Here is a 24184-nt window from a genome sequence, read left to right on the forward strand (position 1 = left end):
GGACACTGCTGATAGCAATAAGATTGGTTAAAAAGGAACTTAGCTGGAATAGCTAGAATAAAGGATCATTAAAACGATAGTTTCCTTCAAGTAGAACTTAAATTCTGGTGACCAAAAGGGCACATTCATAGTTGTTTTTTTACAATAGCATGGAAGTTATTTGCTCATTTTTTTTCCCAGGGTGGTTTTTTGGCTCCAGTTTAATCAACAACCCTGGAATACCCTGGAGGTCTTGTTCAGACTTGGAGATTAGCCAAGGTTGACTAGATGCTGCCACTTGTTGAAGTAAATAATCATTTCAATGAATCAATACAGGTTAAGGGTTAAATAGGTATAATAAATACGTGACCCTTCTTTGTGTTTTTGCAATAAGAAAACAATGCCATCTAGATCAGTGGTTCTCAAAGTGTGATCGGGGGACCCCTGGGGGTCCCTGAGATTTTTCAGGAGGTCCGTGAAGTCAAATATTTCAAAATTTAATGGACACATTATTATATAACACATTATTTTCCACCTTTAATTTGAGATATCTTACAAGTGAGAATTTAGGAGTCTTTAGTTGCCAATTACTTCCCTACAGCAAACTGGAAATTCCAAACAAAAATGAAGACATCCAGATACTATATTGTATTACAGTACACATATACCCAATCTGGTTTATTTAGAACTGCAAACTCAAAACAAAATACATTTTATGTTTTTTTAGCAATAAAACATGGTTAAGACTATAATCATAACAGATGATGAGACTGTATATGCTAAGTATCACCCATTATTGAAGATTCTGAATCTTAAAAATAAAAGCTTTTCCATTTAGGTTTCCGTTTATTCAGCTCTGACTAGACTGTTCAAGAGATAAATACAAAGCCTTGGTACTTGTCTCATTTCAGAAAAGGAATTATGTTTGTTTCTAAGATACTGCTTATTAACCATTATTAGTTTTTCCAAGTTACAATTTTTAGACAAGTTTATTGGATTTTTTAAAAAAATGTATCTAACATCTTTTACATTCTTTCATAATTTTTTTCCTGATTGCTTTATACATTTTTCATTTAAGAATCCTTTTGATCTTATCCCATACAGCCTTTTATATCTTGAGCCATCATTGTTCTAGTTAATACTTGTAAAGATGTTTGACTTCTTATGGAGAAAAAGGATAGCTTCAGACTTGGCCTGTTGTGGATTCTCAGCTCAATCCTTGATAATCTTAGGGTCTGAGAAAGCTCTACAAAGAGTCAAGCAATGTATCCTGAATCTAAACCTGCAAAAGAACAGGAGCAATATTCCTGAATAATGTAACAATAGCCTTTGGAACAGCCCTTTTTCTTCCTATAGACATTCCTCATTTAGTGGCTATCTCAGTTAGTGACCGCTTGCAAATACAACGATAATAAACGGAAAAAAATAATTTTCTGACCAACATGCACACTTACTACCAAATTTCTGCACCTGACAATGCATGCCAGAGTGAGAGCGACAGTGGTGTAGCTTTATGACAGAACTTCATTTGAATGAAATGGCAGCAACCAATGATCTTTGCAGTGTCTCTCACTCTCTCTTCCTCTCAGTCACATGTTTGCTTAGCGACCATTTCTCTTCTGATTTAAGGAACGGATTGTGGTTGCTAAATGAGGAGAGGGTGTATACAATATTCTTTCTGTTACTTACAGAAGAGCACATACTCTCATAAGGCTTAATGCATTACCATCAAGGGCTCTAGAAAGGAGGCATAGTAACCTTCCCTTCCAGGACTGAATTGTGGAGGGTACCTTGCAAACTATCTATTGTACCATGTATCACACTCTGAATTAATATCATCCCTCCTTGTAAATTGCTCCAGCTGTTCTAAGGAAGAGAATACATTTTTCCCATTAGCTAATAAATCCTTAGAAACCTCAAAAAAGGTAGCAAAATACTGTTCAGTCATGATCAGGAAGGACACTCTGGGTATAATTAAGTTCTAATAGATTCTTTTCTTTTAATATTTTAGTTTTGTTCTTTTATTTTGTTTATTTTGTTTTATACAGAATTTTGGTTTTATGACCATAAATATTTCTTTGATTGATCATTGTTCCAACATTTTCTTGTTAGATATTATTCACATAACCTCATTTATTATTGATTTTGACAGCACTTACCCAGAACTTGTTGTGAATTTGCCTTAGACTTTTTGTATTTTCTGTTAATATAATCAATAATAATTTTATTACTTTAAGGACTGTTAGCAATTTCTTAGTAGCTTTCCTAGCAATTATGATATAATTAAACCCAACTATTATAAATCAACTATAGTATTATAAATGCATAATACAATACCCAAAGACATTGTAAATCAGTATTTTTGTAACATTAAAAGACAACATGATTAAGTAGAATAATTTGAACTATCAACTGACAGCATGAAATAGTTATATTTATGTTCTTTTATTTCATTTTAATAATTTTGACAGAAGTTAAAAAAAGATTGAATAGTTTGAAATTAAACAGTTATATTTATATTTTACAAAGTAGTTTTTTATTCCTATTACGTTTCCTAAAACCCCCTTAGTTTGGTAGTCAGAAGAAAAAAACTCAGATTTTGTCTTCATTTCATCCAGGGTGTTTTCTGCAAATGCAATAATGAAGCACTGTTTATATTGCACTCTTGTTTTATTATCTTCAGCTATTAATATACAGTACATGTCTCAATAGATACAAAAATTTATGTTATAAGATTCTCAATTAAGGAAATAGCATTCTGATTTTTAAATGTGTTAAGATTCCACTTCCAGACTTAGTTTCGATGGGGAATTGAAAAGCATTATAGTTATTTTTCACAACTTTTCATTCATTTCTTCCTAGAAATCTGACAGCTAGATTTTAATTGGCTTCATTCACTCCCACATCTTACCCACTTTGTCTTCTTCAGTGCATATTGCATATTAATTTATAAGCAAAGACATGATCATATCAAAGGCGTGTCTAATCCAAGATTTTATTCTTGCATTAGCCAACCAAATGCCTATGGCAACCCTATACTACCAGTCATAATGGGATACAGTGGTACCTCGGTTCACGAACTTAATTCGTTCTGCGACTCTGGTCGCGAACCGAATTGGTCGTGAACCGAATCAAATTTTCCCATAAGGTTCAATGTAAATACGGTTAATCCGTTCTGACCCCTCCGAATTTGGTTGCCAACCTATTTTTGGTTGCGTCCCGAATCAAATTTCCCCTTAAGGTTCAATGTAATTACGGTTAATCCGTTCTGACCCCTCCGAATTTGGTTGCCAACCTATTTTTGGTTGCGTCCCGAATCAAATTTCCCCTTAAGGTTCAATGTAATTACGGTTAATCCGTTCTGAACCATGTGTTTTTTTAAAAAAACCGCAAAAATATGAAACAAAATACAGTACGAAGAGAGAGAACGCTAACCTTGCTCGACGCGACTTCTGGCGTGGAGGACAGGAAGGTGGGTGGGGAGGCGGTTATTGCTTGGAGGGAGAGTCCCCCTCCCTACAGGAAGCCGTGACCACGTGTCACGGGAGGGAAAATAGCCGCGGATCCTGTTTGTCACCCGATCCGGCGTTCGCGAACGGAGGCAAAATTTTGCGAACAGAGCTGTTCGTGAACCGAATTGTTCGTGAACAGAAGCGTTCGTGAACCGAGGTACCACTGTACTAAGACTTTTTGCCCAAAGAACAAAACCACATTTGCTTACATTATTCCATATTTGCTATTTGGAGGCCCATTTCCGCAGATTGGAGAGATCCCTCTGGAGCTCTTCTCAGTCCTTTTATTTTAATCATCCCATCCTAGTTTGTTATCATACTTGCTTGGCTCCCTTACTGTTTATCTAGAGTGTCAAAAGGCTTTATAAACAAATTAATACTCAGATTCTTCGGGGACTCAAGTGTTTACATTCTCTATTGTGAGAGCTGCCCATTGTATTCCTACCTTCTACCTTTTTCTTCTTTCATGATCCTTACCACTGGCTACACTGGCAGGGGGCTGAAAATTATAATCTAAAACATCTGGGAAAGGTGCTTGAGTGTTTTGATCCCTTCATAATAGGACCCTCTCCTCAGGAAATAGTATCATATTTATACAGTTGTCAGATAATATTGGGAGTAGATCTTAAGCCACAAATGGATTTTCTGACAATAATGACTAGTGGCAGGAAAGTGTGAAAATGGCTTGTGTTAGAAAAAGGATATTAAGTGCTGTGATGGATCGTATGCAGGTAAAAGATAAAATATTCAGTAAGATAGTTCATTAAAAATAGAATACACTAATCTTGGCTGTCATAAAAAAAACAACTTGTGTTAATTTGTTTACCAAGAAACTCAATGTCCTAGTGCAAAGCAGGCCAGACTAGATAATCTATCTAAGAATACACTACTTACACTGAAAGTCTTAGTGGTCACAAAATATGAAGGAAATGTACTTTTTTGCTCAAATCTTACCTATTTTCTTTGTTATCAATACAAAGAAATTGCTCTTTTTCAAACTGTGAAGCACTTCCTTCTTTAGTTCCTTTCTCAGCTGATCTGGGTACTTCTATATTTGGATTATACTTTGATAAAATCTAAAGAAATTTAAACAAGAGAGGTTGAAAAAAGGATGTTTCCAATTTTTAACCTTTCATAAGGGAGAAATAAATTTTGCTGATAAAATGCTAACTTTAGTGCAAATTAATTTTGCAAACCTGCAAAAGCTGCTTGGGAATCACAGTTATTTCAGGTGGTGGTAATGGTGAACTGAAGAGGTTCTCATATTCTGATATTGCTGGAGGAGGTTCTTCAATACATTCCAAATATTTGTCTGAGTGCAAGACAGGTAGAACAGTGCCTTGTATAAGATTGTTTTCTGGCAGTATCTTAGTGGCACTTACATGCTAAGGAAAGAAAGAATTAGTGCTGAAATTCTGAAGCATAGTTATATTTTTTCAGAAAGTATCAAGCAACTAAATTAAACCATTGAGATACTATCATTCTTGAGGCAAATTAAATATGAGATTAAATGGATTAAATATGAGACAGACATTTCTTTCCTACAATTTACCAGTATGATGCTCAATGCTTACTGTAGGTTGTATTTGCAGAGATTTTGTATCAAGTAGAGGTATTTCTGTTGTGTGTTTAAGAACATCCAAATTATTATTTTCTGGAGATTCTGATAAAACAGTGGTCTTTCTGCAGGGAATTTTCACTCCAGGTGTGCAGAACTCAGGTGCAGCAGGTGAAGCCATACAATCATAGTCTGAAAACATTTGATTGAATCACAATGAAAACATGTTAAGTTACGCAAAAATGGATGAAAGGGCTGGTCTAAGAAATATACTTCCATGAAAAGGGAGGCATATTCAGCAGGAGCAGAAGGATAAGAGAGCAGGGGGCAATTTAACCTGTGCGGACACCCCTGCTGTTTTTGCAGATTTGCAGTCCCTGACTATGTCCTTTTTCCTTCCTGATGCAGAACTGTTTGGAGATATTTGGGGGGGTGGAAGAGGGAGGGATAGTGTCCCTGAATACTACTGACAATGCTGCAGGAGGTGAACCTGGGTTCTGGTTTGGGTACTGAGCAGAAGCAAGTCCAGAAACTCTGCAGGAATTTCTTTCACAACAAGGGGTTCTTCATTAAATCCCTATGTTAGGTGAAATACACTAATGCAGTGTTCCTCAACTGTGGCAACTTGAAGATGTGTGGACTTCAACTCCCAGAATTCTGAGAGCTGAAGTCCACCCATCTTCAAACTGCCAATGTTGAGAAACTCTGCACTATAGTGACTTCTCTTAGGAATGCAAGTTATCCCACAAGTTATTTTACATACACAGGACTTACCACATACTTTGTCTGGTTGCTTGGGTGCTGCCATGTTCTTATTTGATACCATTGCCGCTGCTGATCTGGTCAAGTTATTAGTAAAAGACAAAAATATTACTTAAGTAAAAGCACAACTAATCTCATACATGACAGAATACAACTCTTCTATTTGCTAAGACCGCTGATATGAATTACATACATTTTTGCAAATATTATGTATTTTCCCATAATTATTGGAAGAATAAAGTTGACTGATGGTTGTAAGGATAGAAAGATATGGGGAGGATATTCAGTGGTGTTAGTGTAAACTAGATTTAGGTATATTTCCTTTCCTTTCATATCTTTCTTTGGCTTATTATTTCTTATTCCTGTTCTAGGCTTTGCATAAAGTTGCTTATCCCCAAAGGAATAGCATGATGGGAATAAATGTTATGTATGTCATTACTGACTTAATTCCTTATTCACTACTTTGCTAAACCTAATACATATATCTTAAAATAAAAAATTACTTAATCTACTTTTCTACCCATTCTTTTTATGTCTACTTTAAGTTGAATTATAGATTGTGAGTCCTCTTGTACTTTATAAAGTTGTATATTGTTCTGATGACAAAACTATCTAGGCCAGAGTTGGGCAACCTCTTTTGTGGGGTACAGCCACCAATTTTGGGTGGTGATGGATGAGAGGGCTGGATCAGATAGATGATAATGCCCACTGGAAGGAGCACTTCACATAGATGACCAGCACAAGAATTTTCCAATCCCCCTCCTTTTTGTTTTATACTATTTATTTTATGAATTACAGTACTGGTTCCACATTTCCCATATCAAAATGGTGTGAAACTGCATCACATTAGTTTTCAGTAGTGTGCCACTGACATTCAGCAGTGTAGTTAGAGGGAGCCCTGGAGAACACAAGAGTTCTCCTGATGCTGAACTTCCAATTTTAGCCATTATGAGCTATCAGCTTCAGCCAGCATGACCAAGAGTCAGAGAGGTAGAGTTCAACTACAACTGATGTTTTTGATTATTCTGAGATGCTTTGCAGCAAATATGCCAATCCTTTCTCAGCTGTATCCAGAGACAACCCATCTTTGATTCTCAATGTGTTTGTGCTCCCCTGCATGGTCTTGGCTTGCAAGCTAGGGATTGTTCTGGGTTCATAGCTCTTGTTTGAACAGCAGATTAGAAGCTGGAGGCTCTGGCCAAGAGGCCCTTTGCAACATTATGGTTATTTCTAGTACAGAAAGCTTTGCTTTCATCATGAGAGCTTTGCTTTTGTCACCTCATGGCTGGATTACTGCATTGATTGATATGGGGCTGCCCTTGAAGACAATTTGGAAGTTTAAAGGTGGTTCAGCATGCGGGGCCCAAGTTGTTCTGGAAGTACATAGGTTCACCCATGTAAGACCACTGTTTTGGGAACTGCACTGGCTGCCAGTTAGCTTCCAAGTACAATTCAAGGTGCTAGTTATCACCTTTAAAGCCCAACATGGCTTAGGATTTGTACATATCTGAGACTGCCTTCCCTGTGTTGAATTTGTCTACCCTGTGAGATCTAGTAGGGAGGGTTCCAAACCTGAGGGAGTGTCATGTATATGGGGCCTGTGCTTGAGTCTTTTTAGTGATGTTCTGCCTCACAGGTCATCCCCTCCCTGTTAGTTTTGAAGATCCATGAAAACATGGGTCTTCAGAAAGGCACTTAGAGACATTTGAAGATTCTGATGCATGACGCCTTCATGGAGACACATCACAGCCTTCTTGTTTATGTTACTGACTCTTTATATTTTAATATTATGTTATTACTTGAAAGTTGCTTGGAATATTCAGAGATGGAGCAGCACAGAAATGATAAATAAATATATTTATACATGTAAGAGGATAACATCGGAAAATACTAGTCTGATCACTTCAGACATGAAAGATACAAGATAGAAAAATGAGAATCCTTATATTTTTGTAATGATTTCCAGGGATGCCACTTACCTATTTTTTCTTGCATTATTAAGTAAGAAAATTGTTTGGTCTTCGATTAAATTTGTGGTTTCATCATTCACAGACAGATCACGCCCATGGATACGGAAGTGTTCTACTTTGGGTGATAAATACTCAGATTCATCCACTTTCGTCTCTTCCTTCTGGGTATGTGGAATGTGTACTGTGTCTGAAGAACTTGGAAGGGCATATTTTGAAAGGCCAAAATCTGAAAGCTGAGGAATCTGCAGGGGACTATGAGATCCAGATGATTTTCCAGGAAAATCAAGAGGTTTTGGCTCTATTTGATCAGATATAGTAGACCCAGGGTTGATTTCAGCTTCATCCTTTATTGCTTTAAGAAGAAGAGAATTGCTTTATTGAATCTGGTGATAAGGCATACTATAAAGATCAGCTGACTACAGATGTAGTGTCCCTTTTTCATAATTACAGTTAAGGTCAAGAATAAATCACAAATTTGTATGCTTTTTCTGAATAAATCTTGCCCTTCTGCCACTACCATTGCTTCCTCTGTAACCAAGATTTGCTAACCCTAAAATAAGGTTTCACCACTAAATCAAGCATTTTAGCCATGCTACAATTTACAAAGAAAACTCATTTTCAGAACCTGGAACATCCGGACCTTGCTGGATAGAGACAAGGTGTCAAGGCCTGAAAGATGAACAGCACTCATAGCAGCTGAACTTCGCCATTATAGCATTGACACTGCTGCACTCAATAAGACCAGGCTGGCAGATGAAGGTTCATTACAGGAAGCAGTGAGTGAATATACGTTCTTTTGGAAAGGGAAACTATAGATTGACAACAGGACTCACTGAGTAGGTTTCGCAATCAAAACTGCTCTGCTGAAGAACATCTCTACTCTACCCACTGGAATATATGAATGCATTATGAAGTTCTGCTTTCCTCTCAGCAAGTCCCGGTATATCACCATTGTCAGTCCCTACGCACCAACTCTCATGAGTCCAGATGAAGACAAGGAAAGTTTCTACTCTATGAGGACCTGGACCAGATTATTCAAACAATGCCTGCCAGCAACAAACTTGTCATTCTGGGCTAGGCTGGGGACAGACAGTGAAAACTGGGACGGAGTCCTCGGGAGACATGGAGTGGGAAAACTAAATAGCAATGGCCTGCTGCTTCTAAGCAGTTGTGCCAAGCACAACCTGTGCATCACTAATACGATGTTCAGACTTGCAAACAAGTACAAAACTACCTGGATGTATCCCAGGTCCAAACACTGGCACCTACTTGATTATGTCATAGTATGTCAGCACAACCTTAAAAGATGTCATTGTCACCCGAGCCATGCAAGGTGCTGAGTGCTGGACATATCACAGACTGGTCCAGTCGATCATCAACCTGCACATAGCTCCTTTACATTGTAAACAACCAAGGACTGTCAGAAAGTCATTCAACATTGGCAGACTGCAAGACCCAGGCCAAGTCCAACATTTCCAAGATGTACTTAATGAAAAACTCTCTGGCAATTTATCACTTGTAGGAACCTCTTCTGAAAAGGGGATGCAGTTTAAAGATGTCATCACTCAGACTGCAACAACTGTACTTGGACTGAAAACCCAGGCATATCAAGACTGATTTGATGAAAACCACAAGACCATTTCTGCAGCCCTCCTGGCCAAGAACAAGGCCTATGCAGACTGGCAGAATGATTCATCATCTGTCTCAAAGAAAGACAAGTTTAAATACCTGCAGTCCAAAGTACAGGTGGAACAGCGAGAAATGCAGGACAAGTGGTGGCAGAGAAAGGCTGAGCAGGTGGAACGCTATGCAGACATGCATGCCACCAGAAAGTTCTTCGGCACCATAAAGTCAGTTTATGGTCCTTCTAAATCAGGATGCTCTCCCCTGCTGTCATCTGATGGGTAGAGCATGATCAAAGATCAGGAAGGATTGAAAAACCACTGGACTGAACACTTTTCCAACCTACTCAATAGACTGTCCACAGTTGATCCTGATGTCTTAGAGGAGATTCCTTAGCTGCCAGTCTTGGATGCCCTAGACCTGCCTCCCTCTACTGATGAGATCAAGAAAGCAATCGCACAGATGAACTCAAATAAAGCAACAGGACAGGATGGCATTCCCGCTGAGATCTCCAAAGCACTAGGCCCAAATGTCTTACAGATGTTCCAAGACATCTTGGAAGACATTTGGTCCGCAGAGGAGATTCCTGATGACTTCCACGATAAGGGAAGCAAATCAGACTGCAGAAACACAAGGGTATCTCACTGCTGTCAATTGCACGCAAGATCTTTACCCAAATTCTCCTGAACAGACTCATCACTGTCTCAGAAAGGAACCTCCCAGAGACGCAGTGTGGCTTTCAGCCAGAACGGAGTTCAGCAGGCATGATATTTGCTGTGAGGCAAGTCCAGGAAAAGTGCATTGAGCAGAACAAACCCCTTTACTCTGTCTTCATTGACCTTACAAAGGCATTTGACACTATAAACAGGGAGGCTCTCTGGATCATCCTGAGATGTTAAGGATGCCTGAGGAAATTTGTGAAGTCGATTCAGCTGCTGCCTGGTGGAATGAAAGGACAGGTTCTTTATAACTGTGATATATCAGCTGCATTTGCCATTTCCAATGGGGTGAAGCAGGGTTGTGTGCTAGCCCTGGTCTTGTTCAATCTGTTCTTTGCTTGCATGTTGTCATATGCTGTCCAGGGTCTGAAGGAGGAGTGTACATCAGGTACCAATTGGATGGCTCTCTCTTTGACCTTCACTGCTTGAATGCAAGGATGAAGTGCCTCCACAGTCATCCAAGAAACCCTCTTTGGTGATGACTATGCACTCCTGGTGCACAATGACAGTGATCTTCAGTTGATGCTGGACAAATTCTCAGCACTGCTATGCTCTTTGCCTTGACTATCATCCTGAACAAGACTGAAGTAGTTTACCAGCCCATGCCAAATACCAACTCCGTAGAACCAAAAATTACTGTTGACAACACCCAGCTGACAAATGTAAACAGCTTCAAATACCTGGGAAGCATAATCTCGAGCGATGGGTCTTTTGACAAAGAAATTAACTCCAGGATCAGCAAGGCCAACCAGGCACTGAGGCAGCTGTGTACTAGCGTGCTCAATCAACACAACATCTTTATCTCCACAAAGCTGAAAGTCTACAGAGCTATGGTTATCCATTTTCTCCTATATGGCTGTGATTCCTGGATTCTGTACTGAAGGCACATCAAACAACTGGAGAAATTTCACATGCGTGCTCGCCATTCCATCCTTGGCATTCATTGGCAAGACTGTGTCTCCAACCTGGAGGTCTTGGATCGCGCAGAGTCTACCAGCATTGAATCCCTGATTATCAGAGCCCAGATGCGGTGGGTGGGACACATCATCAGAATGGATGACCACTGTATGCCTCACCAGTTGCCCTATAGTGTACTGGAGCCTGGGAAGAGACCTCGAGGTTGACCACGCAAGCGCTACAAAGATGCTGTGAAAGAAACCCTACGCCACTGTGACATCCAGCCAAGAGAACTAGAAGCTGCAGCTGCTGACAGAACCTGCTGGTGAGCCCTGTGCTATGAAGCCTTCACTGGCTTTGAAGACAGGCGCTGCCAAAAACTGATAGAAAATCATGAGTGGTGTCACAGAGTAACACCCACAGATACTACAACAATGGACTTCCAGTGGCCCCATTGTGCTAGACTCTATGCTTACAGACTAGGACTGCAGAGCCACCTCTGTGCCCACAGATGAACTGCATAGCAGCATATCTTCTTTGAACCCGAAGGACTACCATATATATCATTATAGAACTTTTAAACTTTTGACTTAAGGAATGCCAAACCTACCAGGAATGCTAAAACCAGAAGAATGATACTCAAGTGTTACAGAAGGTGAAGCATAATATTAGGCATTTTCCAAGCTGAAGCATTTATCCTTTTTTAAAAATACACAAATTATTTACTTTATAAGTTCTTTATATTAGTAATGCATATAGAAATAAATAAATTGTAGAGTATATTCAAAAGTTGCCAAATTTTCTAGATTTAGGGGAAAAATTACCTTCATTCTTGCCAATAAGGGGCTTGTAACCATATTTCTGAAACAGGTCTGTTATTTTTCCAAGATCGGTTGCATTTCTTTTCATCAGAACTTTACTGGCCTTTATGAAGTCATACGTGGCATCTCTTTCTGAAGAACTCATATGAAGAATATTATCAGCATCACCCTATGATTTGTTTTTAATTTGATTTTGAGTCAGAAATGATCAATATACAGTAGTAAACATTAGCTGTTAGTAATGTAAACATTAGTATGTTACCAAGTTATATGTCAGGCTCAGCACAAAACCTGTTTATTACACGGAAGCAGCAACAAAATTTCCTTCCCATATTCTTCATTTTAATAAAAACAGTTTATTTTAAAAAGCATGTCCAGTTATGGCTTCATGCTACCAAAAACCACTCATGTTTTTAAAGAATGGGGCTATAATCTCCTAAGAGGAGATCCCAAGGTTCGTGGGTTCTCTGGAAATATTACAGATTTACCATGGAGGGTTTCAGGAGACATGATATAGCAGAAATCAGGTTTTCTATCTTGGGAGATATGAAGTACCACCATTGGATAAACCTAACACCCAGAAGCCAACATTCACATGTCGTGATCTTCCAGTGAATCAGAACTTAACTCATTTGATATAAAACCAATGAAGTTCTAGAAAAGAAATTTGAGGGTGAGAGAATTAAGAGAAGCAGGTCATATATACCTTTAGTGTTCTGACTTCAGAGTACAGTTCATGTAGATATCTCATTGGAGAATTATCTTCAAATTCTTCAAAACATTTGAAAGAAAAATAATCACAACAAGATTTTTATAAAATAATATACAACACATGGACAATGTTTATTATTTAAAAGATGAGATGTTCCAGCCAGGTCAGAAATTAGCAAGGTAATTGGTTGGGAGCCCTAAGGACATCAGCATGAGCTTCACAAATGTACCAATGCATGCAAATTAAATGTATAATTCTTCTGTTTTAAATAATTACTTTGAAGCAAAAACTCAACAATGTTCTAGTTAATATTCCAAATGCAGAATGACACTGTGTCTGGATTTACATACTGTATTGTTTAAGCCAAAATGCAGCTTGTTTGATTCTGGTTTAGCATAAGCCTCCTGAGGCAAAGCAATTATTTACTGCACTCTCACCTCCATCTTCTCCAAGAAAAAATTGCTTAAGTTGCTCAGCCTGCTTCTCCAAAGTGACTGCTAAAGTTCGCAGTTTGTTGAAGAATGTTCCTGTCACATCCATACTGAAGAAAAGCTAACAGCTCACTTCTAAGATGAATTTCAGAAATAATATGAAAGTTTTCAATGTTTCAAATAATGTTAAACACATTAAAAGAAGCAGATTTCTAAAACATGTTACAGCTCAGAAACAGTTAGAACAGCCTTTCCATGCATTCAGGTTTCTTTAAAGGGGTACAATTGACGTGGTAGTACATACATTTGTTATCCAGCTCTAGGTACTTTCTCTCTATATTGTGTTTCTATTGTGGAAATGCTGCTTTCCTCCCAAGCCCTAGACAAACCACTGTGTATTCAGAAAAAAATTAAGAGGCTCTCCCACAAAGTATCACTATTAGGCTTGACTACTGCGATGCACTCTACAAGGGGCTGCTCTTGAAAACCACCCAGGACCAGAATATGGCAGCGCAGGCAGTGATGGGCATGCCTCAGTATGCTCTGTGAGATGCATTGGACACCAGTCTGCTTCTGGTGCAATTCAAAGTGCTGATTATTGCCTTATAAAGCCCCACATGGCATCAAGTTAGGCTATTTGAGGGATTGCCTAATTCCCACAGTTTCTGCCTAGCCCAGTATGTGCCGGCAGAGTGGAATCGCTCTGGGTTCCTTCAGTTAAACAATGTAATTTACCAGGACCCAGGAAGGGTGCCTTTTCTGTCATGGTACCTGCCCTCTGGAATGCGATCCCCCTGAAATCCTCGTGGCTCCACCCTGTTGGTGTTCCATAAAGCCTTCAAGACCTGGTTGTTCTCCCAGGTGTTGGGGTGAGACGGGTGGGGGCCCCTTTCGGGTGTGTCTGTTATTTTTGTTTTTGTCTGTATATTGTGTCTCGATCCTATCTTGGTTTTGGTTTGCATGAGTATGTCATTATTTGCTAACCGCCCACTTGGTGTCTAAACCGAATCAATTAATTAAATAAAAATAAACAAACATGACTATTGCAGAGGAGAATGAAACGGTGCTGTGCACACCTCCAGACATTGCCTGTCTCCATTTGTTGTCATTGGTACAACATCCCAAATTTTAGCACGTATGCCCAAGCACCGTATCTATTCTGGGGGAGAAAGCATTTATCTTATATCGCTGACAACTAATTCATGGTACCCTTCAATATTCAAGTCCTCCATTCTCCCTTCAGAAGACAAGGGGGATGTTTGAGCAAGGACTGCAGGAGCCAGTTTTCGGGAACTTGCCCGATCTCCAGGAAAGCCACGCCTCAGGCCCCACCGCAAGACAGAGGCACGCTAAGCCTTCCCTAAATACCTCCGATCATTCGCTGAAGCCTCAGAGATGCGGGAGAAACACGTCCTCGTATTTCCCCAAGACTGCGAAAACAGCAGGCCCCGCTCTCCCGCCTCAGACGAACCCCGAAAAGCAACCTGCGCGCTGGACAACGGCTGCCTTCCCTCGCGGCGCTTTGAATTTCCCGGGACGGCAGACGCCGATTGGTCAGTCCGCGTCTGCCCGCCTTCTTCCCGCAGCCCCGTGATTCAGCGCTCTCGCGGGAGACGAGATTTGATGTTCGACGTACAACGCGGCCGCTTTGGGTCTTCCGTTTGGCTTGACTTGGATCGCTCGTGGGGGGAAGGACGCGTCGCGGCCTGGTGAGTTGGGAAGGGCCGTCATGGTCGGTGAGGTGGCAGGGGGACGTGTGGCGGCCCATTTCCTCGTACAGGAGGGCGATGCTGTGTGTCAGTTGAATCGCTACTGAGGTCACTCCCCGCCATTGGGCTGCGAGAGTGGGTAGCCGTTTGCCGGGTAAGGTTTCAGGTGGTCTTCAACGTCAGCCCTATGCAGTGCCCAATGCACTAATCCAGGTGGGAGGTGACTAAGGCAGTTTTCTCAACCTTGCCGACCTGAAAATGTGTGGACTTCAATTCCCAGAATTCCCCAGCCAGCATGCTAGCTGGGGAATTCTGGGAGTTGAAGTCTACACATCTTCAAGTGGCCAAGGTTGAAAAACAGTGGACTAAGGTATGAGTGTTATATTTATACCCTGATTTTTTGTTTTGGGTTTCCCTGCTGCAGTGGGGAGAAAAAGCCTTTAACTCCACTGGTGAATTTTATTCCAATACAAATTGCAGAATATTAATGCAAATAATTGAAGTACTTGTATCTTTTACACAAATATACCAATTAGAATCTATGGTGTGCAGATTTACTTTTTTAAGAAACCATTCCTATAATGGTTCATTGTGTGAAGGACATTGATCTATAGTTTTCCTTTCTTTCAAGGATCTCTACCATAAATTTAGATGGGTTATTAATACACATAGAGATATAAAAAACAGAAAAAGTGGGCTTCTGGGTTTCTCCTTGCCTTTTTTTTTTTTTTTACTTTCTTGAAAAAATTGAAAATATTATTTAATTTGTTCTTAAAATGATATATAAAACAGTTAAGTTGTAAGAGAAAGTTGCCTATATTTAGAAATACACAGAACAAAAAATAAAGACGTCCACATCTGGTAAGATCTGATGGGGAGCATGCTCCAGATCCCACTGCTTAGGCGATATCATCTGGTGGGACCCAGGAGATCTGCCTTCTCTGTTGCCACTCCTGCCCTTTGGAATGGCATCTTCCCTGAGATTTGGTTGACCCCAGCCTTGTCTGCCTTTTCCAGGCATTGGGTCAAGGAGTAGTGTGATCCCATTGGTTGATTTTTTCAAACACTTTATGTCCTGTATGTTTTCATGTTTTGTTGTTTGTTGTGTCATTTTTATATGGACTTGTTTATTGATGATGTATTCTGCCCTGAATCATGTGACAGATGGTGGCTATGTAAATTAAAGAAGTGAAGGAGTTGGGAAGCTTGTCTTTACACAGGCAAAACTTCACTTTTCAGAAGTCCATGAAAATTACAGAAACAATTTAAAGAATTAGAAACTGCTGATAGTACTTTAGATTTGGAAACAAAGCTGATTAGATAATATTTTGTGTAACAAAATGTGCATGATTTCTCAGGTTTTGACAATTAGTACCTTTGGTACATTTCTGCAAAAAGGTCCATTCTTACATGAGTCATACCTGGAACAGGATACTTTTAAGGATGGTCACTCATGCCCTTGTCATTGATTTAGATTTCTATAATTCACTCTTCACTCCTAATTTTTATCCCAGCAACAACCCTGTGATGTAGGTTGGGCTTGGAAAGAGTGACTGGCCCAAAGTCATCCATTGAGAGAGTAAACCAGAACCTGAATCACTCCACTCCTAGACCAAGACCTTAATCACAGCACCACGCTGATAATAACTAGTTTAGCTAGGCTTACACTATTGATTTTATTTTGAATTCTGTGCATTGTTGATTGTTACCCTTCCTTGTTTCCCAGTAAACTCCTTTTTAAATCTAGAGAGATTTAGATTCTGCCCTGAATCTAGAGAGTTTGACTTCAAAGGATATGCATAAGCTATTTCCATAAGATGGAAAGAACCAGAAGAACTTGCAAACAGAAATTATCTATTACAAAACTATACCCAACCCTGATTTTGCAGAGACAAAGATCCAAATCCTTGGTTAATATAGAAAGATGGTGGGGAGCAGGAGGGGGCACAACAGCAAGTGCCCCCTGTGGGAGCTTTGTGGAACAGCTTGTCCCCAGAGACAAGGAGGGTTTTTCTCTCATGGCCTTCCAGAATCTGGCAAAAACCTGGTTTTTTCAAAAGACCTCTGGAGATTAGCCATGGAGCCACTGATACCTATATTAATATATTACTTTATTGGGGGGGGGGTTGTATTATGATGTTCTTAATATCGGTTAATGATTGGAGTCTCTCCAAATTGAGGCAGAGATAAATTGCATAAATAAAACTTGTAAAAATTAATTTTTCTGTTCTTTGCCAGTAGCAAAGAACATTGACTTAGGATGTTTATATACCTAATATTTCAAATAGTTAATAATTCTCATTTCTTTTTAAAGGCATGTTTCTGACTCGAGCACTGTTTCGAAACAGAATTCCTGGGAAACAATGGATTGGTAAACACAGACGACCAAGAATAGTTACTTCTTTAATGAAGAGAAATATGATTAAGAGACTGGAAATTGAAGCTGAAAATGAATATTGGCTGAGTAGCCCATATATGACAAAAGAGCAGGAATATCGCCATGATGAGGAAAATGTACTTGCATTGCAGCAGCAAAGAATAGCTGAAGAGAGAGCAAAGTTTCGTGAACACAAATATGCTTCAGAATACCTGAAGCACCTTAATGTGACCAAGAGATGGACAGATTCCTGATGTGTGTACTTTGCCATTCTAATGGGTTGTATGAATCCAGTGGGCTTGCTTCTGGTGACAATGAAATAATGTCACAAAGCCTATAAATAAATGTATTCTTCAGTTTTCAGTCAGCTATTGATTTCATAAGTACATAAGCTTCTCTACTAAATGCTCTTTTTCTTCCGGAGTTCAGTAGTATTTGTTATAAAAAGGATCCGAGCTCTTTTTCTTGAGAAAAGAAAAATGTTTACATAATAGTGATGCATTAACCCACCATAAGTTTAACACACGTATTTGATTTTTTTAGAAACCCCAAAGAGCTGGCTTTGCCCTCCTTGTATTCCCTATCCCTCCACCCCCTGGAAAATAAAATGTCCTAAGCCATGTACCTACCTTTGCATTCAGAGACAAAAAACACAAAAATGTTAACATGTTCTCTGCAAAGACGGCCAATTCCTACTTTATCTGTTTTATATGGGTCTCCAAAAGCATGCTTGCAGGCTGGAAGTATTTTTTGATTTAGGTTTGTCACCTAATTGAAAGAGGTCTTAGTGGTAGGCTCAAGCAAGGAGAGTTTGTTGCCCGTGGTACAGGCTCTGTTAACATCCCATGTGGAAGGTTCTGATTTATGACATGTTAGGCTGCCCTTGAAGAAGGTTGAAATGTGTTAGTAATGGAAAAGATGCCAAATAATTCAAGGCTTTAATCATCAGCTAATGAGTGTTGTTTTAACTGAATTAAGAAGCGGAAGAGATTTGATTTTAAGAATTCCCAGGCAGTGCATAAAAATGGCTGAGACAGATTTTCCATTTCAACAGAGGTTAAATGCACCTTATTGCCTTTCCTCTTCCTTATGTCCCCACTCATTTATGGCAATGCAAAATGAATAACTGAAGTAGAAATACAGCAGAAAGCCTGTTTCCAAGTTATTTATTTTCTTATGCATTGATTATGCCATAATACATTAATGTATCACCAATTTGGCAAAAAAGGGCTTAAAGATTACGCTTTTTTTGAAACAGTTATAATTAAGACATGATCTGTACTTTGATATACAAAATAGTCAAACATGATTGAAAATTATTACACTGGTGGAAAATATACATGAAGATATTATAAGGTGCAGTTAAAAATAGGAAAATTTCAGGCAAAGTGATCTGTCTTGTATAGTTCATTTATAAAAGCCCATTTAAAAAGTCATTTTATTAAATTATTAGTGGCAATATGCTTTTTCTGTGCATAGGAATACTATCTGCAACATAAAGAACAGATGCATCATTCACATTATGTATCCTCTAAGTATCCTCATACCATTTTAGATTTGAATACTTGCAAGCCTACTATTACAACAGGGAGATCTATATTTAAGTAAAATACTTGCATACACCTTTGTCATAAAAAGAGTGCAATATATCTGATGTACCCACTGGCGCATACACAGGTTGTGGCAACTTAGCCAAACTATGAATGCCATTCTTATGGCCATTAATTTACACTGGGGAAAAACAAGACACGGTGGATAACAGTTCTGTAATACCCTATAATGTGCAGTCCTAAGCCGTATAGTTAAGTCATGTTCACTAAATAAGTAGAACTTCCAGGTAAATATATTTAGGATTGAGGTAAAAGACCATAATCCTTAAACCACTCTCTCAAGCTTTCATGGTGTAATTCCAGAGTTCTGGGAGTCATCAGGATTGCAATAGAATGTAAGATGTTTGATACAGTTTATTAGTTCTTTGGTACCAAGAAACAGAAGATGCTGTCTTAATATATTATCAAATTATGAGCCATTCATCTGCTGCACAATTTTCCAAAAGACATCTTCAGTAATTTGTTTTGTAAACATAGACAGGCTCTTCCTATTACTTACAATTTTCAAGTATAATCTGGAAAAAACATTGGATATTAAGACTAACTGAAAACTGATGTATAAGATGCATTTTTGGTAGCTATGATCTAAAGTAAGTTGTAAATTGTAAATAGTGTCATTTACATTGCTTGGACCTTGATGATTCACTAATAGAAAATTACAAAAATAACAATTGCTAGGACATTTCTCCAACACAGGATGCTGGAAATCTGTTTAATCAAGTGCTCTTTTAAGCTTTTTCTATTAATTATAATTCCTTGGAATAAGAAATCATAATTACTAGAAAATACTTCTCTTATTTAAAACTGCAGCATAAAATCTAATTTATAATAGCAGCCAGTAGATCAAGTCATATGTTGGTAGAATGAAAACTTAACAATAACTGGGAAGGGACTTCCTAAGGCAACCAAGAATCTATGCTTACAATATGCAAGCTATAATTCCCAAAAACAAATGTACATAAAATGTTTCTAATTATACCATTACACGTTCGTTAGCAAAATGCTTTGATAAAGCACTGAAATAAAATCTATACATACATTTTCCAATACGATCAGCATGACACATTATACTCTTTGGTATAATTTCTTGAAATTAATAAGATATCCTACCTATTAATTAATTACAGTTTAGCACTATAAACATCTTTCTTTCTGACCCAACATGTAGATGCTTTCACTAGTTACCGATGGAATTTTCTCAGTGGCTTAATGATTGCAAAATAATCTAAAATACTAAATATTGCCAACATAGTTTTAAATTTACCCCATTACTAGAAATCTATAGATGCCAAACAATGAAATAAGTGCAAAAGGGCCTTTATTTCTATGTATACTTTACAAAGAACCCTGATATCCATTCATTTTTACTGATGCACTCTGGATTTTTACTGATCTTTTAAGAAAAATTTTGCTGTAGTCAATTTATTGACAAGCCTGTTGGTGTTACAGTATGTGGGAAAGACCTTGGGAGAGAAGAGCCACAGCCAGGGGTGCTCGCAAGGCTGACATCAATCTTGCAAGTCTAAAAGTATATTTCACCCCCGTCACCTTTATGGTCCAAGAAACTAGGGAGGGCCCCTTCTAAGCCATTTGCCATGCCCACATTGCTTCTGCAGGCTAAGCTGCTTCTTGTTTGACTGTTTCCTGGCTGTGGCTGTTCCCCCTGTCTACCAAGGTCATTCCCACATACCATTACAATTGGCTTGCAATGGCTAAACTTCCCTATAAACCACATAATTTAAGGGATAATTTATTTGATGTAGCTTCTAGCTGGACTTGTGGAATTTGTACTGTGCTCTAACAGTCTGACTCCCTTTTATTTCATCCCCCCTATATCTAGACAAACTATCTATATACTGTTCTTGTATTACATACAATTTTTCTTTCAGTTCATAGCATTAAACCGCATTATCTGACCAGAAGGCAATGTGTTAGCAGTGGAAGCCTTGAGCCTAACCACCCAACTTGTACGGTAAAGATAGGATTCAGCACTGAGTCACAAAGACTGCACAATGTATTTTATTTATTCTCCTCGTTTTAGAAATTAATCTGGAAGAGCCAAATCAACACATATATTTTCCATTTTGTTCTATCTCCAGCTGTTTAAGATACCCAAAATCAGCTTTTTTAAATACATCACTCACACAAATTTTGTTTTATGGGTTGAAATAAGAAATGTAGAGCAGTTGAGATACAACTTTAAGAGATTTAAAAGTATGTATCAGGACAGGAACCCCTGTGCAGCTACAATGAGATATGACCTCTTCATAATCTTCTAAGGCAATGTTTCTTAACCAGAACAATTTTAATATGTGGACTTCAACTCCCACAATTCTGGGAGTTGAACTCCACACATCTTAAATCTGCCAAGGTTGAGAAACACTGTTAAGGGTAGTAATAACCAGATCATTGCTTGGAGGGCTGATGATTTGTGGGAAAGGAAGTGCATGCATACAGCTCTTGTCAGAGTCAAGCATCCAGTGTCTTGCTACCCTCCCTTAATAAGCAGATCAAGGTAAGCATTTATCACTGTACTGAAATTATACATCAGTATTGTTAAAGGACAGGACTGCATCCATGATCAGAGATGGTTAGAGAAGGAGGGGAATTCTGAATGATGGAAGCAGGTGGGTGTGAACAAGGCCCTCCTTCTCCAGTTCCTTCCCTACTTCACTCGATAAATGTTCCTAGTGCAGATAGTTGTGAAATCCAATCCCATAATAACACTTTTATACCTGCTTCTTTTCTACTGAAGGAAGCAAGAACAGAAGGAAAAAAGGAAGGAATGATTTCTGTTCACGGTCTGAGTAACCAGCAGACTTCAGAAAGGATATGTATATTGGGCTTACTAACCAGAAATGCTTGGAAGTAATATTCACTATTATTAAATATTCTAAAAGGGAGGGGAGAACATCATTTAAATGAATTACATTCCTGGTGTGGCCTAGACCAGTCACATTTCCAAGAAATTAAAATACTGGTTCTCTTAAAAATAATGACAAAATAGCTCAGAAAACTAATTATCTCGACTAGTGCATCAAATTGCTAGTGAGCTGAGAAGAAACCTTGCTTCTCCAATACTGTATTGCAATAATACTGTATTGCAACAAAGCAAGTCTGAAAAAAAAGAACTATTATTAGAGAAAGTTAAGAAGTCATAGTTTTGAACTGTCTGCTTCGTAACACCTACCAGTACTACTGGTTATCTCATAATGGTAATGGAAAAACAACTAAAATACATGATGCCAGTAGTCCACCAGATGAACTTTGAACCACATATAACTGTACTGTGGAGTTTCAATGGTGAAATGCTATGGTAAAGTATATGTACTACTCCATCCCACCCCACTTTTCTCCTGCAGAACTGTTATGAAAGTAATTTCTACATGACAGCAGCATGGCATTGCCTCACACATGAAGTTTGCAGAATCAGCCCCTTCTACCACACTGCAGCTGGAATGCATAGTTTCTGCACTTTTGAGTCTTGCGGACCCTTGCAGGGCATTTCAGAATTTGGCCCTTGTAATAGCTTATGTCCATGTTGCAAAAATGCACATCAAGAATCTTAAGGCATCAGACTTTCTGCACTGCAGGTGCTTATAAACATCCACTGGATACCATCAAGGATCTCACTTTCCATATCTTGTTAACATGCCGGAACTGTTCCATTGATTTATCGGTGTCTTTCTTAAAAAATTAATATCCAAGCACAAATGTATTGTAGAAATCTATCTGGAAAATAAACTTTATAAGTATTGTATTGGATAAAAATAAGTAAAGATAAGAAAAAGACATGGCTAAATTACAATTCTGCACCCAAAAACTGATTTATTTCTCTGCTATGAATTGCTGAATATAAGGAAAACTTTCCGGAAAAGATACTGAAGCACATGTCAAACCTGGACTGCCACCTGCTTTCCTAAATCAGCTTTGTCTTGCCAAACTAGCAACTGCATTACCATTTTTTCCTATACAGAAGAGGTTTCTGCTCTGTCAATGCTTTCCAAACCTTCCATCTTCTCTGCAGTCCTTTTACCTGTCTTTGGATTTACCCTGCAACTTGATGAAATCTGTCTACTGTTTTTGGAAAAGTTCCACCATTGGATGTTTAGTATTAATACTGGAAATCCCTTTTCTGTATTCTAGAGAAACGTGGATTTATAGTAGTATTTTTGCTTATTTCATGTACCTATACCCATTTCTTTTGAAGTACACAATTAAAAACAACTGCTGAATTTGGGAGCAGCTCAAATTAAATTAATGCTTAATATGGTAATAGTGGCTTTTAAAAATAAGCCAACATAAATAAATAAAAATATCCAAAGAAAGAGAATATTTTATTATTAAATGCTACTCAAGGTCAGCCTATGATGTGACCCATGCTTTCTCTCTTCTTTACATAAAAGATTTTGGAACCAAAATCATGTTATTGACTGTTTCTATTTCTGAGCATAAATTTTCTTACCATTTCCCCTTCTCTGAAAGGAACTGACATTGAAATAAGATCAGCTCTCCAATGAAACTATAATATGTTTTTTTACACCTGAAAAAGAAAAAGACAATAGTCCATTTTACAGGTTTTACACATCAGAAACAGTGGAGGAAACAATTACTACTTAGTTATGTTTTCTTTGCGTATACAAGATAGGTAAAATCAAAATCATCTCCAGATTTTTGTCTTCAGTAGGAATTCTGAAATTCTGCCCTGTAACAAGCTGCCATAATTATGCATACCTGATTTAACAATTTCATCTTCTGAACTGACCTCCACCCACTGGTTTTCACCGGCAAGTAATCGATTTTGAGATTCACTGAGTGGCCTAGTAGGAAATGGCTGACTAGTAGAAGAGCTGAAAAACAGAATTTCTGTTAGAGAGAATGGACTCCCACAAGAATTAACTCTTGTAATTCTACATGAAATGAAATATATTTAGAATTACACTCTACTGCTTCTAATTAGTCTAGCCTCTGGCCTAGCAGATCTGGGCTGTGAGTCTTGAATGATGAGAGTAAAGAGTTAGAGTTTTTTTTTAAACAATCCCTGCTCTCATCTAATGGTTGTTCAGATTCTCAAAGCCCAGATCTGTAGCCCTAGCTATAACGTTCAGGTAAAGACAACTCTAAATTTAAGAGAAAGCCCCACAAACAAGATTAGATTTTTTTTTTAAAAGATCATAAATATACCCCGAAACCTCATACATGGTCGGCTGCTTTATTTTGCCAAGAAGGATTGCTAACTTCTATTAAAACCAATCCTGGCAATTGTTCCTCCAACAAATTGCTAGAGGTGTTCAAACAGAGGCCACCTGTCAGGGATGCTTTAATTTGGGTGTCGGATCCAGTGGCTTAAATGCTACTTTCAAACTTTAAAGGAGAGGAGCTAGAAACCTTTTGTTTCTAAGTGGGCAAATTCCTCCACTTGCACATCAAAAACAGGTGGCAAGAATCCAATCTAATGCTCAGCAAACTGCATGGGATCACCATGAATTATAGAGTTGAGGAAA

The 24184-nt window shown here is 38.4% G+C and overlaps 3 protein-coding genes across 7 annotated transcripts in view; 1 reads left to right on the forward strand and 2 right to left on the reverse strand.

Annotated features, from left to right (window-relative positions):
- Window positions 1–658: 658 nt before the first annotated feature.
- SKA3 (spindle and kinetochore associated complex subunit 3) lies at window positions 659–14511 on the reverse strand. Of its 3 annotated transcripts, XM_025168175.2 has the most exons (11): window positions 14353–14511; window positions 12991–13119; window positions 12548–12612; window positions 11845–12010; window positions 7791–8133; window positions 5824–5888; window positions 5066–5241; window positions 4688–4876; window positions 4446–4567; window positions 2139–2179; window positions 659–1261 (listed from the first exon to the last, which is right to left on the reverse strand). In XM_025168175.2, the coding sequence occupies exons 2-11, from the start codon at window positions 13091–13093 to the stop codon at window positions 1236–1238; spliced, it is 1296 nt and encodes a 431-aa protein (XP_025023943.1). In that variant the 5' UTR covers window positions 13094–13119; window positions 14353–14511; the 3' UTR covers window positions 659–1235. The 3 variants fall into 3 exon arrangements, with proteins under 3 accessions (XP_025023943.1, XP_007430662.1, XP_025023944.1); XM_007430600.4 differs by having other exon boundaries at window positions 659–2605; XM_025168176.2 differs by lacking the exon at window positions 14353–14511 and having other exon boundaries at window positions 11845–11973; window positions 12991–13054.
- A 69-nt stretch (window positions 14512–14580) lies between these two features.
- Window positions 14581–17433, forward strand: MRPL57 (mitochondrial ribosomal protein L57). Of its 2 annotated transcripts, none has more exons than XM_007430601.4 (2): window positions 14581–14693; window positions 17008–17433. In XM_007430601.4, exon 2 carries the CDS (start codon window positions 17010–17012, stop codon window positions 17322–17324), a length of 315 nt encoding a protein of 104 aa, XP_007430663.1. In that variant the 5' UTR covers window positions 14581–14693; window positions 17008–17009; the 3' UTR covers window positions 17325–17433. The 2 variants fall into 2 exon arrangements, with proteins under 2 accessions (XP_007430663.1, XP_007430664.1); XM_007430602.1 differs by lacking the exon at window positions 14581–14693 and adding an exon at window positions 14700–14847.
- A 787-nt stretch (window positions 17434–18220) lies between these two features.
- ZDHHC20 (zDHHC palmitoyltransferase 20) overlaps window positions 18221–24184 on the reverse strand; it is a 63937-nt gene continuing 57973 nt past the window's right edge. Inside the window, exons 11-13 of one of the 2 annotated variants that reach the window (XM_007430604.3) lie at window positions 23415–23530; window positions 23146–23223; window positions 18221–22408 (exon numbers count right to left, since the gene is read on the reverse strand). In XM_007430604.3, the coding sequence (XP_007430666.1) occupies window positions 23186–23223; window positions 23415–23530 (154 nt within the window). In that variant the 3' untranslated portion in view covers window positions 18221–22408; window positions 23146–23185. Of the gene's footprint in view, window positions 22413–23145; window positions 23224–23414; window positions 23531–24184 lie in introns of both variants that reach the window. The other variant, XM_007430603.3, reaches the window with a different exon arrangement.

This window comes from Python bivittatus, unplaced genomic scaffold (genome assembly GCF_059951505.1).
Source record: "Python bivittatus isolate LINGU-HERP-01145 unplaced genomic scaffold, Pbiv_v1 ctg000340_np1212, whole genome shotgun sequence".
NCBI lineage: Eukaryota > Metazoa > Chordata > Lepidosauria > Squamata > Pythonidae > Python > Python bivittatus.

What these genes read in the sequence shown, in the direction of transcription:
- SKA3 (XM_025168175.2), bottom strand. Translation starts at nt 13,093, where the DNA reads ATGGATGTGACAGGAACATTCTTCAACAAACTGCGAACTTTAGCAGTC. An exon ending in TTTTCTTGGAGAAGATGGAG is followed by an intron (nt 12,613 to 12,990) that starts GTGAGAGTGCAG and finishes AATGTTTTGAAG; the next exon opens with AATTTGAAGATAATTCTCCA. An exon ending in CCTTATTGGCAAGAATGAAG is followed by an intron (nt 8,134 to 11,844) that starts GTAATTTTTCCC and finishes TTCTTCTTAAAG; the next exon opens with CAATAAAGGATGAAGCTGAA.
- MRPL57 (XM_007430601.4), top strand. Translation starts at nt 17,010, where the DNA reads ATGTTTCTGACTCGAGCACTGTTTCGAAACAGAATTCCTGGGAAACAA.